The 16,529-nt window shown below is 42.1% G+C and overlaps 1 protein-coding gene across 1 annotated transcript in view; it reads left to right on the top strand.

The window, feature by feature from the left end:
- Window positions 1-8,948: 8,948 nt before the first annotated feature.
- Window positions 8,949-16,529, top strand: part of WDR86 (WD repeat domain 86) — a 31,510-nt gene continuing 23,929 nt past the window's right edge. Inside the window, exons 1-4 of the mRNA XM_075271544.1 lie at window positions 8,949-9,165; window positions 11,886-12,192; window positions 14,396-14,537; window positions 15,835-16,255. Coding sequence (XP_075127645.1) covers window positions 11,964-12,192; window positions 14,396-14,537; window positions 15,835-16,255 — 792 coding nt within the window. The 5' untranslated portion in view covers window positions 8,949-9,165; window positions 11,886-11,963. The remainder of the gene's footprint in view (window positions 9,166-11,885; window positions 12,193-14,395; window positions 14,538-15,834; window positions 16,256-16,529) is intronic.

Genomic DNA, 16,529 nt, shown 5'->3' with positions numbered 1-16,529 from the left:
TTACAATAAAAATGTCTTTGTCAAAATCCATCTATCTAGTTGCAAGATGCTGATAGAAGAATAGATGTCCATCAATAGTGACGCCATGGACATATCTACATAAAATCTCTGGGCAGATCTCAGTAACGTAACTCTTTAACAAAAATGATATTATTAGTAGAGATGAGCGAACAGTAAAATGTTCGAGATTCGATATTCATTTCGAGTAGCCCCTCAATATTCGACTACTCGAATTGAATATTGAACCCTATTATAGTCTATGGGGGGAAAATGCTCGTTTCAGGGGTAGGCAACGTTCGATCAAATTATACTTACCAAGTCCACAAGTGAGGGTCGGGCTGGATCCTCCGAGAAGTCTTCTCCGTGCAGCGTCCCCGCGGCATCTTCTGGCTCTGAAATCACTCTGCCAAGCATCAGGCCTGGGCAGAGCCGACTGCGCATGCCCACACTACAAGCGGACATGCGCAGTCAGCTCTGCCCAGGCCTGATGCCTGGCAGAGTGAATTCAGAGCTGGAAGACGCCGCAGGGACGCTGCACGGAGAAGACTTCTAAAGGTAGGAGAAGAACCAGCGTTGATTGGCCGACTGTATAGCATTAGGCCAATCAATGCTGGTTCTGCATCAAACTTTTCCATTCGAATAGCGAGTGGTACTCGATCGAGTACGAGTATTTCGAATACCATAGTATTCGATCGATTACATACTACTTGCTCATCTCTAATTATTAGAAGTTGCACCAAAGATTAGTAAAATAGATTTTTCCAATATTATATTTGTTGCAAATAATAAAGGTTAACTTGCAATTGTGTGCTTTGCCTTGAATCCAGCTAAAATAGACATTTAGGCTGAAGCCCCGCTTTGTGAAACACAGCAAAAAATTGTTATGGAAAAAAAGCATTGTGGTGTTTTTCTTTGTGTTTTCGCAGAGTTTGTCTCTGTGAACTTTCAGACGTTATTATATCTATAGGTAAAAATGTCAGCATTTTTCATAGGTATTGGCTGAGAACCACTTGGCTCTCCTTCTAAATGCTTCTCCTGTAAAGTTAATTTCAACTGAAAGTCCTTGGGAAAGATTTACTGAGTTAAATGCCCCAAAATTATGGGGGGATGTATATGGTCCAGTGTTTGCTAGAGCAGTCTTAATTAGAGATGAGCGAGTAGTATTTGATCGAGTAGGTATTCCATCTAATCTTCCATCTCTGAATTCACTCTGCCAGGCACCGGGCCTGGGCACAGCCAACTGCGCATGTCCGCTTGTAGTGCGGGCATGCGCAGTCGGCTCTGGCCAGGCCCGATGCCTGGCAGAGTGAATTCAGAGCCGGAAGACGCCGCGGGGACGCTGCATGGAGAAGACTTCTTGGAGGATCCAGCCCGACCCTCACTCGTGGACTTGGTAAGTGTAATTTGATCGAACGTTGCCTACCCCTGAAACGAGCATTTTCCCCCCATAGACTATAATAGGATTCGATATTCGATTCGAGTAGTTGAATATTGAGGGGCTACTCGAAACGAATTTCGAATCTCGAACATTTTAATGTTCGCTCATCTCTAGTCTTAATCTCTTAGTTAGTTAGGTAGTCAATGTGCCAGAAGCAGACATCTATATGAGATAGGGGCTGATGTACAGGGTGGGCCATAAGAATGGATACACCCAGGTGGTCCATAAGTTTGGATACACCCAAATATGGATACACCCAAGGTCTCCGGATCTCACTCCCTTGGACTAGTATCTCTGGGACCATTTGAAGACTATGGTGTACTCCATGAAGATCCAGGATGTGGGGCACCTTGAGCACATCCTTTAGTGGGTTACTGTCGTTGCTCCATGTCACAAACGTGTCAATAACTCGATAATGAATAAAACTATGTTAACAATGAGCACACCATTTTTTCCCCTGTGCAATTCTCCATGTTTTTGATGTGTCACATGACCCCTTTCGCATTGAAAAAAGTAAACTTGAATTCAAAATGGCAGCTTTGCGGATGGCCGCCATGGGCGTCACCTGGCCTCAAATGTTTCCTCCCTCCCATGTACTAATATGCCACAAATGGTAAGTGATAGCAACCACTTCCATTTTAGTTTGGGTATATCCATACTTATTGCCCACCCTGTAGATTCCAGCCATTATTTGGATGAGTTTTCTGGTGAAATTATGTCAAATGAAGTGAGTGTCATGAAAAGATGAAAAACTTGCTGTTTTTGGGACAAATATGCCACATTCCAAAACATCTGACATAAGTAGTTTCTGGCATAAAATGTATGACAAAGTCCCCTCAAGTGGCTTCATTGCAGATGCAGCCCTGGGCCTTGTGTTTGACCCCTGAGGTCTATAGGGAGCAGATTATATGAGAGGCAGTGAAGTAGCAGGGAGGCAGACAGATGAGAGAAGACAGAAGAAAAGGGGGGAGAAATCGATGAATCTAAGGTCACTTGGTATCTCTCAATAGTATCTGCAGACATCAGAGAGAGACCTACTGTTTACATAGTAACACATGCTAAAAAATAAAAGTCACACTGTGATCATCTGGCTTATTGAAGAAGGTGAAAGCATAATAAGGAAAGGCACTGTGAGGAGACAACTAGCGAGGAGGTGGTCTTTCAGATAATATCGCAAATCAGACTGTCCACGTCCACCACAATGGCTCTATGTGGCAACATTCTGGTTTAGTGTAAATCACCTTACCCTTGTGATAACCTCAATCTAGACAATCTAAAGGTGTGCCAAATGTGTCATATAGCATCCAACATTGTGATAAATCTGTATAAAACTAGAAGACAGGATGAATAAATCTGCCCCAAATTCTCGACTACCGAAAATCCCCCTTCGAAAATTCAGTTTTGCCTCTTGCAGTCGGGCTTCCCTTACTGCATCTGGACTTCCCAATATGAAGGATTTGTCTTTCCTGGCACCTGACCATTTTGGGCACTCGTGTAGGAATGATCTTTGTGTATAATTCCCTGGTCACGTATATTCAATAAACTTCTAAATACTGACTTTTTGTTATTTGTATTGCCTTAAAAGCTCAAGAATGCAGGTGAAGAAATGGATTTACTTTGGCTTCGTCCTGGTGGCACCAACTTGGCGGCTCAGGACTGTAGACTTTAATGATACGTTAAATCTGTACAAGGAATTTTCTGCACAGTATGCCGCACAGAATAATCCAGCGTTCCTTTTCGTTCCAATTAACTCACTTGACCCTCACATCCAATTAGCTAATTCTTTGTGATTTAGCTAAATATTACATTCAATTAAGCGCTAATGTCCATGTCATGTCATTCTCTACATCTGGTCCACAATATTCTAAATCGTTTGTTTGGAAATGGTTTATTCCTGCAGTCGTTGTTTTCCAAAAGCCTCTGATATTTTCCTGTCCAGATCGTGAAGTTGTCAGCTTTTACAGCATGATTCAGCTATGTATAAACAGGCAAACAAAGAAACGTTTCCATATGGCCCTGATCATGGCCAGCTCCAGATATATGTTTATTATTCCTCTGTCTTTTCCAACCATGGCAGAGGATGAGCTGGCTATAAGAGGCGCTATCCCAGACATGCAGCCCTTCCATTTACATTACATTAGTACTAAGAAACACTGAAACTATAGGAAAGTCGTTTCCGATTTCCCACCAATTTTATTTACTAGCCATCCATATCCTAGAGACTATATAGAATATATCCCAGAACTGACTATATATAGTAAAACTGGTGTAAGTCACACATGTACTTTATTTTTGAATAACTTCACTAATATTGTTGTACAGGATTATAAAACTTGGCTTGGGTCAAGTCTGGTATTATAACTCTGTAAACTGTTGCAATACCACACACAACCAGTGAATGAATATGGCACTGTTTGCAAAAATAAGGAGCCATGTTTTTCTAATCCTTTGCAACCCCTTTAAGCCTTAAAGGGACTTTCTCTTGTACTCACCCAAGGGTGTAATGATTGTGCTTAAATTAAAGTAACTGCCAAACACCTCCGAAGGGGAAGGAGGGCCACAATATGGTCAACCAAGTCACTTCAGTCTTGTTTCCCTTTCAAACACCGTGCTGGAGTCCATGTTTGTTAAAGGGGTTGTGCAGTTTCTGCAAATAAATGCTGTTTTTTTGTATATTGAAAAGTTGCACAATTTTCCAATATGCTTTCTATATCAATTCCTCACAGTTTTCTACATCTCTGCTTGCTGTCATTCATTGTTTACTTCCAGTTTATAAAAATCAGTCCATGGTTATGTGATGTACAGTCCATGGTCATGTGATAGACACACAGGTGCACAGCTCTTTACAAGACAGAGCTCCTTGAAGTGTTCTCATCATCAGTGCATCAGTGGTGCAAAGATTGTGATGACACTGCTTTATACACAGGGGTGTTCACACTTGCGCCCCGTGTCCACCTTGTGCCATTCTGCCGGGTTTCCGTCCTCAGCCCCGAGAAACTGGAGAGAGGATGGCTTCCTGGCTGTCAGCTTTAGAGCCCATTCCCTTGAATTGGTTTTTAAAGGTGACCGCTGGTGTCCGTCTGCGGCCTGCCCGCGCAGAAACCATTTTTTTCAGCCAGACTCAAAGTCCTGCATCTCTGGTAGGGTTACAGGTAAACAGGGCCGTGTACCAGGCACAGCCATATGGACTCGAGTTGTGTAACACCAGCAGTTTACTGCCCCTGTCTTTCATTGCTCCAACACATCCCGGCTCCTCTCTGCTCTCATCTCCCTGTCTTTGAATGGCGTGCATACTGGTGCTTCTAACTTCTTAAAGGCTACACCAGCAATTGTGCCCCCAGCCAATCCCTGTTGGCCCTGACCTTTTTAATGATGCTCATTTTTCTACTCTGGGCCTGACTTTATCTAAACTGTTATCTGAACTATCCTGACCAGTGCATTGACCATTGGCTTGTTCCTTTGTTCCTTTCTTCTGTTCCTATCCTGTCTGATATTTGTGCCTGGACCCTGGCTTTCCCATCTGCGTGGACCTGACTGCTCACTTATCTGACCCCTGGTTCTTTGCCTCAGTGTCTCTTGGCTCACTCGGCCAGTTTCTACCAACAATGGAACAACTTTGGGGTGAGTTCACACGGAGTAACGTCCTGCGTGATGTGGCACGTATACGGCGGGTGAGACTTTACGCGCTGTAAACGCTCCCATTAATTTCAATGGGAGCTTGGATCGTATACGCCGTGTTATTTTGCGGCTGCAAAATAACGCGGCGTATACAATCCAGGCTCCCATTGAAATCAATGGGAGCTTTTACAGCGTTCAAAGTCTCACACGCCGTATACGTGCCACATCACGCAGCACGTTACTCCGTGTGAACTCCCCCTAAAAGGTGGCACTCTGGTAGCCTTCCCACAGATCACATCCTTATACAGGGGTTAAAGGGGGTTAAATATCAGTGAGGCTCCTTAGAGAACATCCTTAGAGGTAGCCCGATGGCAAACCAGTTTGGTTGCATGGTGGGTCCACATCTTGCTGACCATAAAAGTAGTAAAGTGTCAGGTACTTCTTTGATAGGTGCTTTCTAGCGATCTATTGTAAATTCAGGGTAATAGACCTGCGCCATCCAAAATGAATCACTTCTCCGCACTCTAAGTTATATTGCACACAGGACAATTTGTTTAGGAAATAAAGTAATTTCATCAGAATTTCTTCCTTTTGTAAGAATGATCTGGTCAATATTTAACCAGATAAATCACATGAAAATCAGTCTCTGCGCAATTTCCCTGTCAGATATTCCATGCACCCCTGCCAAATTATTACTGGGCAGTCCAGCTTCAGCAGATGGATTCATTTATGTAAGGAATGAGATGCCTATTAGAGTCATTACTAACATCAAGACCATATTGGATTCTGTACCCCTTGAACAACCCATTAAAGAACCAACCTGGAGGTGTCTATTTCAGCTAGTTAGCTATGAGAGATCATGAGACCACATCCACAACTTATTTTCCATGATTGGGTGATGTGGACATGCCAAATAACATAGAGAGGAGGATTTCTCAGAGCCCCGCCCATGAGGAGCCCATACAGTGGATGGATCAATTATTTACTCTTGTAAGAACATCTGTGGATGCCCTAATATCATAAGATGTGTTTGGTGACAGATTATCTACATAGGCAGTGTTTCTTATATTAAATATAGACTTGTTTTTTAAGTATAGGTTCCTCTTTAGCTGTAAGTTATTCTGTCCTGCTAGGCCGGGTTATTGCATTCGTTGAATACTGAGCTCTGGTTGTGAATTGATAGATTTATTTTTATTACTAACATTTGTACCATAAAAAAAAGATCTCATCAGTTTATTCCTGAGTGTTTTCCTGTAACAATGTTGTCTGTGTCCACTTAGTGGCTGGGAGCTGTGTGTGACGTGACTAAATCACTTTAATGCGAGAGGCTTCTGGTAAATACATACAGGACGGCGAGGCTGCAGTCATGTCAGCATCTGGAATTAATCTGCTCATGCAATGTATGTGGATCTTCAGGATTCGGAGATTAGTTTCAGCTCAGTTCATTAGAAAGCGATATTCTGTCTATTTGCTTAGAAAAACTCTAAAAGATGACTTAATGTGATAAAACACAGGTTTGAAAAAAATATTAGCCGACTTGGGTTACGGCCATAGGCCAACTTTAGCTGGGACACTCGCTTGACCGAAGATCGCCATGTTATTTACTATTGGAAGTAATTGGAGTCACAATGTGCTGCAACTACAACTACAGGTCTCAAAGTGACTCCATTCTATTACATTGGTAAAAGTCCAAGAACGGCAATGAGATCTTTGGTTGTGCAAAAGTCGCGATTGCCAAGAAGCCCTAGCTTTAGAGGGTTGTCCAAGAATTTCAGGGCAATTGGTGGCCTCGGCAGCCTAAGCAAAGGAACTGTGACGTCCTGGTTCCTTTCTTTAAGGTTTTGTATGATTTTTTATTTTTATTTTCACATTCCCTGGCTTCCTTACAAAAATCTGAAATTCCTAGGTATCCCTGCGCATGTCAGTGAATTGTGACCTTACATTCAATTGAATGGACGATTGTATAATAAATGAACTTGCTGAGTCCGTCCGAGCAGCAACAATTTCTTTGCGGTACCTTTGTTCCTTGCTATTAGTCATGTAGTAACCAAGGGGCTGTAATGGCGCAGATTTTCTACAGCAGACATTTTCCAGCATTCCTGGTTTGCAATCTATGGGATTGCTGGATTTAGCCAAGTGCTGTAAGTGACTGTCTTCAGCATTCTCATAGACTATGAATAGCGTACCAGCATGCATGCTTTACCGCTGCTCCATGTAAACCAGGCACATGGGATACTCATTGTCCGAAACAGTAGGCAGGGGAAGGGGGCAACAGTTTCACCACACATGATCAGGTACTTATCAACTATCACCGTTATGGTGGACCTATGGCATAGGTGCCACAGTTGGCACTCAGAGCCCTCTCTTTGGGCACCCATCCGTGGAACAGATTACACTGTGTGTGGGCCACTATGGAGCAAATTGTACTGTGTGGGGGTCATTGTGAAGCAGAAAGCTCTATAAAGCCCCATTCGTGTGACCATATTTTGGAGGTCTGTAATTGTCTGCAATTGTGGATCCGCACATTATTAAGGTTAACTTGCTGCGTGGCACTTTGTGATAAAATAGTGGGTTTTGGGTTGCTGTTTGGGCACTTGGTCTCTAAAAGGTTCACCATCACTGACCTATGGGCATAAACAAGGATGTTTTCATTCCTTGACAGCAAGCAGAGATTCAAACAATGATGGGGAACACAGTAGATTAGAAAATGTCATCATACAATAATTATATTTATTGTATAATATGGAAAAACCCATTTAACACATCTGATGGTTGAACTGTACAGTGCAGGGTTTCTTCAAGTAAAGAATAGTGCAAGATCTCATCTCCTGTGTCAGGCGTCTTGTAAGGAATGCAGATAGATAGATAGATAGATAGATAGATAGATAGATAGATAGATAGATAGATAGATAGATAGATGCATAGACAGATATGAGATACATAAATATGAGATTGATACATTTTACATAGCGTGACATGTAGGAAGATAGATATATAAACAGATGATATGAGAAAAATAGACAGATAATTAGATATGAGATAGAGAGAGAGAGAGAGAGAGAGAGAGAGAGATAGATAGATAGATAGATAGATAGATAGATAGATAGATAGATAGATATGAGCTAAATATAAAATCGATGTATTTTTGGATAGGTAGGTATGTGAATAGATACATAGATAGACGATAGATTTTCAATAGATAGATAGATAGATAGATAGATAGATATGAGCTAGATAGATATAAATAAATAGATAGATAGATAGATAGATAGATAGATTTTTTATAGATACAGATAATAGTATTCTGCATGCATAATCTATACAATCTTTATTCTCCATGTATAATCTATACAATCTTTATTCTGCATGTATAATCTATACAGTCTTTATTCTGCATGTATAATCTATACAGTCTTTATTTTATTTGCATAGTGTTAATCTAAGAAATCCATCAGCATTGCCTTTATCCCTTTGCCAGCCTTTAGAGTGTAAGCTTCTCTGCCCAGTAACTCCATATGTTACACATTTCCCTGCTCTCACGGTAAACTGTAAGGATCCTGAAATCGTGTGAGTAAATCTGCAATATATTTAGGGATTTAGATAAAATTGCCCTGAATTCAATTTTCTGACTACACAGAAGAAAGAAGTAATTGACAGCACATGTGGAGTAAGATGACCTGTGTGAGGGCACGGCTGTGATCAGGCAGTGATGGGCTACTGTGCCAGTGACAGTGCTGGGAGAGGGGGGCATCTCCAGGGGAGGGGGTTAGGATCATTTGTGCCAGCACCGCCCCCCAGGATAAAACCTAGTGCAGCTCACTCTCCTTACACAGCCAGTCCAGCACATGTATCCTGCAGACAGAGGAGGATTAGGATCCTGCACAGAGCAAGAAGTATCTCAGCAGCTGGGGATTGGATACGTATTCACACAGGAGGTAGCCCCCCTGCACTGTACATATGTGGCCCATTAAATAGGGGGTGCAGCATCAGACGGCCTCGCCATACATTACATGGGCAGAGGAGACTTCGGCTATTGCAATGGAAAAAGAATCCTTCTAATTGGGAAAACTTCAAAGACTTCACATTATCTCCTGCTGAGGAATCTGGAGGTAAATAGTCAAGTACTGTGAGCAGATGTGTGTATGGGAAGTGTCATACCACCTGTGGTGGGGGTCTCTGGTGTGGTGGGCACATGTAGGTTCTTGTATATTGTGCTATTATTATTACTCTTATTATATTGTATTCATTGAGATCTTATTCTTTTATATTCCTTGTGCCCACTGAACAGAGACGATAGCCTAATGTTACTCGGGCTAGCGACAAACTGGCATAGGACAATTGTTCACTATGTAGCCGAATGTGCAATGAATAGGAAGGGTTAGGTAGGGTTACTATATAGTCACACATAGGGTTTTATCTGTATTTTCGGTATGTAGATCTGTACACATCAACTTGTGGCAACTCTTGCAAGACTACAACTGCTAGCATGCAATGATATCCTTATGCTGGGAGTTGTAGTGACTGGAGTACAATAGGTGTTACATTGTAGTAAAGGCGGTGTTCAGGGCATGCGGGATTTTTGTAAAATGTGTATACAGATGGAGCAGCCTTTAACTTGAATCTGATAACTTGCTACAAAAACCATTGATAAAGTCAAGTTAAAGTTGGCTGTAACTGTAAAATCCTTGGTTGCTGGTAGAAGTTTTTCCATCTCATTTGAAGACCAAGATCTAAAGATAATACATATACATGTGACTTATGATGAAAGTTTGGAGTATGGTAGGTGGTTTGACCAGGACCACTTTCTAATGGTGAATGGTGCCCCGTTGAGCCCAATCTCAGCCTTGGAATACAGAGGTGATAAAGGATTCTGTGTATATCCTATCACTCTTTAGTGTTTCAACTTCTAATGTAGTTTTCATTGTGATGGAACTACAAGTCCCAGCATAGCTGCTTAAACTGAATGGTTGCATGTTGCTGGCCTCTGGAGCTGTGAAACTATTAAGATCTCTTAGCAGGGGCTTGAGTCTTGTAGTCACAGGAGAGCTCCAGTCTATGATTCTTGGAAAGCTGAGATTGGGAGCTGTGCTGACTCTGCAGTTCTCGCTTCCCAGCCCCCTGCATAGATAGCATTGTTCTGTAAACTCTACAGCATAACCATGGGCTCTGTATAAACTGCTGCCTGGTCTCTGCAGGGCTCAGCTCAGGGCCAGTCGCTTATTGAGACTGTGGTGCATGACTTTAATAAATCCGAGTCAATAGTGTAGATATTCATATAATCAACATAGGACGAGAAAAGAAAACACATTAGTTTGCATTCATGTCATTCCAATGCAAGATGCATATGGACGCCTCTATACAAAGAAACACAGCCATATCCTCAGGCACAGTCCTTAGGGTTTGTACTCTGACATCATATTTCTAATGTATTACAATGTTTCATTTATTTGCTTTCTATGATCCTTTATAAAAGTAGACATCCCCTTTAAAAGTTGTCCCATCAGAGACAACCCTTTCAGAATACGGCCATGGGGCAATAAACTAATTGCCCCAGGTAGTGTTTGAGGCGCCCCAGGTAAGAGCAAAATAATCTATCGCTACAGCCAGCCATGTATTCCCCTGTAATGTTATATAATGTCCCCTGTAATATTACATGCTGCCCATTCAGATGAGTGTCTGCTCATTTCCACAATAATAGCAGACAGTCCTACAAAGCAGCCCTCCGTTCTGGCTCATAAAGGGGGTCCCAAGAAGCCAATCCCATTCTGTAATGTACATATGCCATAACAGGGCATCCAACGGGGGTGGGATTGGCATTGTTCCTACTCTCAAAGTGGACATAGAAAATGTGCATTGTATTAGCCAATGGAAGAAGCCTTGGCCACCACACCAGAAGTCTAGTGTAGGATTTGCGTCCACCAGTACAGGAGACACTATGACTAAGGACTCATGTTGCAGAAACACAACAGAACAAAATGCTGCATTGTACAGTATCAGCAAAGAAAATGAGATTTTAGTTACTCTCATTCATACACTGTTAATAATAGGTTGTTTCACTTGGTGGAAATGGAAGAGGATTTCCATTTGTGCTCCTCCAGATTTCCGTCACGACTTGCCCCATGGATGAATAGTCCTACTCAGTGAATGGCTCCCATCACGCTGGTTTTCTTGGAATTTTGCTTCAATCTCTACCCCAAATTGAATACAACAGGAGGCAGAATCAGGGCAGAATTTAGTACTGGTTTTAAGATGGAATCCACCTTAGAATCAGCACCAGATTCCTCAATGTGAACCGGCCCTGAGCACGGATAGCAGTGAGCAGTGCGTATACACGAGAGGAGTAAGTAAAGGGACTGAACATCTTGCTCCCATCCGCTCCTTCTACATATGGTCGCCCAAAAATGTGATAAATGAAAACTCTGTGATACTTTAACAAACTTAGATTACAAAAATAAACAAGTTCTCAGGGCCGTGCGGTGTAATGTATTGAATGGACTACTTCTTCCATCATCCTTAGATGGACAATTGGCTTGTGCTTTGAGTTACTGAAGCAGAACTAGGGAGTACGAGTGTTCTCGAATATCCGAGCAATCAGTCCTCGGTTATGTTTATGTTCTGCCAAGTGTCATGTAAGCCTCGAGTTATATGATCAGGTCTGTAGAGCTGGTAATGGAGAAGCCAACACGACATTGCATGGGGCTGATATAATAATATACTTTATGTATTTATACCAATAAACATGGCAGGGAAAGTTGGTGTTGGCTTCTCGAATGACTCCATGTTTCTTTAAAGCATCTCCACTAATTTGGTCTTTTCGATCCGTCTATAGGTACCTTCCATAAGTTTTTCACAATGTAGAAGACGCCAATAAATTGTCCTGCTCCTTTGCACCTGAGTGGTGAAACCCATGAGTCCTCCTCCCTATGTCACTGCCCATGCTGGGCTCCAGAGAATGGGGAGCGGAAGCTCCAATTGTGGCACAACCAATTCTATGATCAAAGTCTGCAGAGATCACAAAGGAGGAATCAATTGGCTTAGTCTGAGCCCAGACGGGTGTCATCTATTGACCGCCAGTGAGGATTGCACTGCTCGCTTGTGGAGGACATCTGACCACCAGTGCTGTAAATTACTGCAAGGTGAGTGTATGGTTTAAATAGCATCCCTACATCACCCCAAAAGTGTTGATCAATAAAACTCATTATTAGATTAGTGCACACTATATATGACAACCATAGCCAAGCAATAATAAATGGTTGGGCTTAGAATACATAATAATGTCTTATTGTCCCTACACTTTTAGGCTGGAGCCATGTCAATTATACCTGTCTGTCCATAAGCCCTTATCGGACATATGGATGCCATAAAGGAGTTTCTCTGTTTGGGATTTTAAGAATATTGTCTAAAAATTGGAAATAAAAATAAGAAAACCATCACTCACCTGTTAAATTCCCCAACTCTCCAGTGGCCCCTGCCAACCCTACAGCAGTGATGTCACCTATATAATGTATATGTTCACTGTAGTCAAACACTGGCATCACTGGCGATTGGCAATTATAATATATGACTGCTGACACCAGTGACCGACTACAGGAGTCATGTGACTGATGGATATGACGTCACCACTGCAAGACTGACAATGACCACCAAACATAACAGGTCAATTATATTGTATTGTTTTTAGTTTCCTACTCTTAGAAAAATTTTGGAAAATCCTGGATGACCCCTGTAATGTACACGATTTAGAAATAAATCCACTTACCTAGAGATGTAGCCTTCCTGCATACAGAGCTAGAGTAGATGGACATGATAATGTCACATGATTGCTATATGTCCCATCAAATGGCCCACTTTTTTCCTCCAGCCATATTGGTTGCAGGGATCCTATAGCACTGTAAGGATCTGGATTACTCATGTATATACATTATAACTTCTCGGACAATCTAAGAAAGAACTACTGTCTATAAGATAAGATAATCAAATGCAAGACACACATCAGTTATGGAACGTCTTGTGATCCGTGAAGCCTGGGAATTCATTGCAGTGATATAACTACAGTATTATGTTAGTAGCCTTCGTGTGTTCCTGTAGTTCACTGGTGGTCTAAATCCTATTATGACTATAGGTAGCAATGTGAAGCATTAGGAGGCTACACTGTGGATTTCTCATTACGTGGGCACCAGACAGTCTCATTTTCCTCCAGGGATTAGTCCTGAAATTGAGTTTCTTGATAATACTTCCACAAACTGCATATTAAATACGGCACCTTATACAAGGCAAAGACTTCAAGTTGTTCTGGAGCCAAATCTTACTCTTTTCCCTGACACCAGAGCGCAGTTTGATGAATGGGCTTATGCTACAATGTAGCCCCAGTGATATTCCAATCATCAGCGGCTCAGAAGGGAGCGGGCAACGCTTGGCACATACCAACATGTAACTTGGCAGTCATGTAAAGGGAACGGATTTATAGGGAAATAAGCATGACTTAAGTAATCTGCTGTTCGGGAGAATCAGCACACTACTTGATGCAATATTTGGTAAGAAATAAATACCGTATATATTTCACGTTACGTTCCCTTTAGCGATCAGTCCAAGGCACAAACCTCGCTTATATAGATCTGCTACTAAAGAGAGAGAACTGAATTATAAATCGCTGCTTTGTCCGATATTTTCTGGTGCCGGACACAAAGTACAGTACTGTGTATGAGGCATGCAACTCTTGTGCGCCGCATATATAAGATTTGGGGGTAGCTTGCAAGAGCCGGGCCATGGTGACCGCTCCAAGCAGGGAAAGGGATACTTAAAGAAAACAGGTGGGTTTGAGCGGTACTGGTGGCTAAGGACAAAATGGTGCAACTGCGTGCAAGCGAATGTCCCTGATGCATCAATAGACTATATTCACATCACCATGTTGTGTCACGGCCAAGTGTGGCATCCTACGTTGTCACTGATGACTTTCAATGGGAAAGTTTGGTCCATGAAAACTGAGCCATGTTTTCAATCCATCAAATAGTACAGCAAGATCTACTTCTTCACAGATCACAGATATCGCTTACCCGTGAACATTGTTAAGCTATATTCACATCACCGTGCTGATTTTTGGTCACATTTTGCCTTGGCTGATTCAGCACCAATGTAGCATCCTATTTTTTCAGGGACCTAGTGATTTTCAATGTGAGAGTCGAGTCTTTGAAAATGGAGCCGTGTTTCTGATCCATCAAAGCATGTTCATAGAAATAATATAATATGGTATTTAGCAGTATTGTATTATACCAGATACCACTGTATACAATAGGAGCTCTCATGACAGATTTCTCTTCTTTTGCCAACCGTTGGCCACAGGACATAGCAGCTACATTACATTTTGTCACCTGGAGAATGAGGCCGCATTCACGTGCAGCGCTGACCACACTGTGAGAAAATGGGAGGTGTCGACAGGTCAGTGTCTGACTGTGTATACAGGACACACATCCATTGTCAACAGGTGAGTGACACTTTCCCGGGATATTTCCTGTACTGACTGTCAGTTTTGTTTTTGATATATTCTTCACGTGTCTTCTACTTTGACCAATTCTTCTGTAACATACGTCTTCCACTTTGCACAAGAAGCCTGATAAACTTCCAATATGGAGGGCTGAACTTGGTGCGCTTCCAGTTTTTACATGAAATATTAGGCAATTGTATAAACAGGAACTTCCTAATATATTGTTATTAACAGACGTGTTACCATTACCAGCAGTAGCAGGCCAGATGTAGAGCTACAGTCTATACAGCTGCTGGTCTGGCAGACAAGATATGGACATTTCTCTGGCTGCAATCTTCTAAGATGGAGATATTGTGTTATACAAATATCGTGTTATACAAATAGAAATTTCTTAATGCTTAGAGGACTATTCCACTTAGAGAAAATGTGATCCTTTGCTGATCTTGACATCAGTCTGGTATACTTTGGCATTCTTCTACTGTATGCACAGGCCTATCAGGCACTCTCAACTTTGCCCAAGTCACTTGTCGGAGATGATACTGGATGGGTCCCTATGATCCTGTTTTAGAGGTAGAGGTGCAATAGTAAGAAGGGGATGCTTATCCACTATCCAGGCTGGGGGATCCTTCATTCTAGCAAACAATGGGGGTCCTAATAGTTGGACCCCACCCAATTTAATATGTACATTATCACCACTTCTGTCTGGTAAATGGCACATTTGCCTCAAATTCCTCAGCTGTTTGGGGCAGCATAGCATTATAAAAGTAAGATGTCTTGTCAAGGCTACTATAAAACTAAATGAATGAACTAAAGAGAAATCTAAGTCACATTGATATTTGGTGTGAGTGCCCTTTGGAGGAGGAGTCCTGGAAGTGATGATACGGCCCCCACAGAGCCCTAATCTCAATATTATCCAGTCTGTCTGGGATTACGTGAAGAGAGAGACGGATTGGGGCAAGCCTATATCCACAGAAGATCTTTGCTTAGTCCTTCGAGATGTCTGGAACAGCTTTCTGCTGAGTTCCTTCATGATCTGTCTGCAAGTACCGAGAAGAACTGATGGAAGGCAAAGGGCAAAGATCACACCAAATATTGATGGGATTTAGATTTTTCTATTCTTCATTCACTTTATTTTATTAACTGATTTATTTGTGAAAGCATCCCTTCTTTGCAGCATTTGCACCTACCTAAAGCTTTTGCACATCCTTGGAAATTTACACTGCTTCGCTTATTTCATGAATAAGTCTCTTGAATTGCCTCAAAAATCTGAATTTTCAATATAACTCTCCCCCCTCAGGATACTTGTGGTCAGGAACTTGCTCTTCAGTGGATCTTATGATAGAACTGCTCGCTGTTGGGACACCGACTCTGGGAGACGTCTTCAGGAGTTTCAAGGACACCGAAACTGCATCTTAGTCTTGACTCATTTTTCATCCAGCGACATCCTGGAGGAATCGGATATTGAAGGCAAGGAAATGAAGGAATTCTTGGTGACTGGAAGCACAGACTGCACAGTGAAAATCTGGGAAGCTTTTAGTGGGTGCTGTTACCAGACATTAAGGGGGCATTTAGGCGCCATACTGTGTATAGTGTTGGACACCCCCAATAGTGAGCTGTATTCAGGCAGCACGGACTACACCATCCGGAGATGGAACATGGTCACTGGGGATCAACTTAAAGTATTCAGAGATCACCAAGGATCTGTAATATGCCTAGAGGTAGGTGGTACAATTAGTACATAGTAGTACTTTAAAGGTGTTCTTCTCATAAGAACCATTGGATTCGACCTTCAGGGCAGGTAAGTGGAAACACATGTGAAATTAGATTTTGCTTTCTGTTGATGAAAGGTTAGATTGGTGCGGATCTGATGGCTTGGTTGCCCACCATTTGTTGGAATGAGGTGCGCCAACTCAGTTGTTTCTGTAAATTCCTATAGAGCTGTATGTAGCAGCAATGAATCTGCTTGGCCGTCACACCGTACAATTGTTTCCC

The sequence above is a fragment of the Leptodactylus fuscus genome, chromosome 4, assembly GCF_031893055.1.
Source record: "Leptodactylus fuscus isolate aLepFus1 chromosome 4, aLepFus1.hap2, whole genome shotgun sequence".
In the NCBI taxonomy this organism is placed as follows: Eukaryota; Metazoa; Chordata; class Amphibia; order Anura; family Leptodactylidae; genus Leptodactylus; species Leptodactylus fuscus.
Note: the sequence above shows the minus strand (reverse complement) of the source record. Positions and strands in the feature narration are given on the sequence as shown.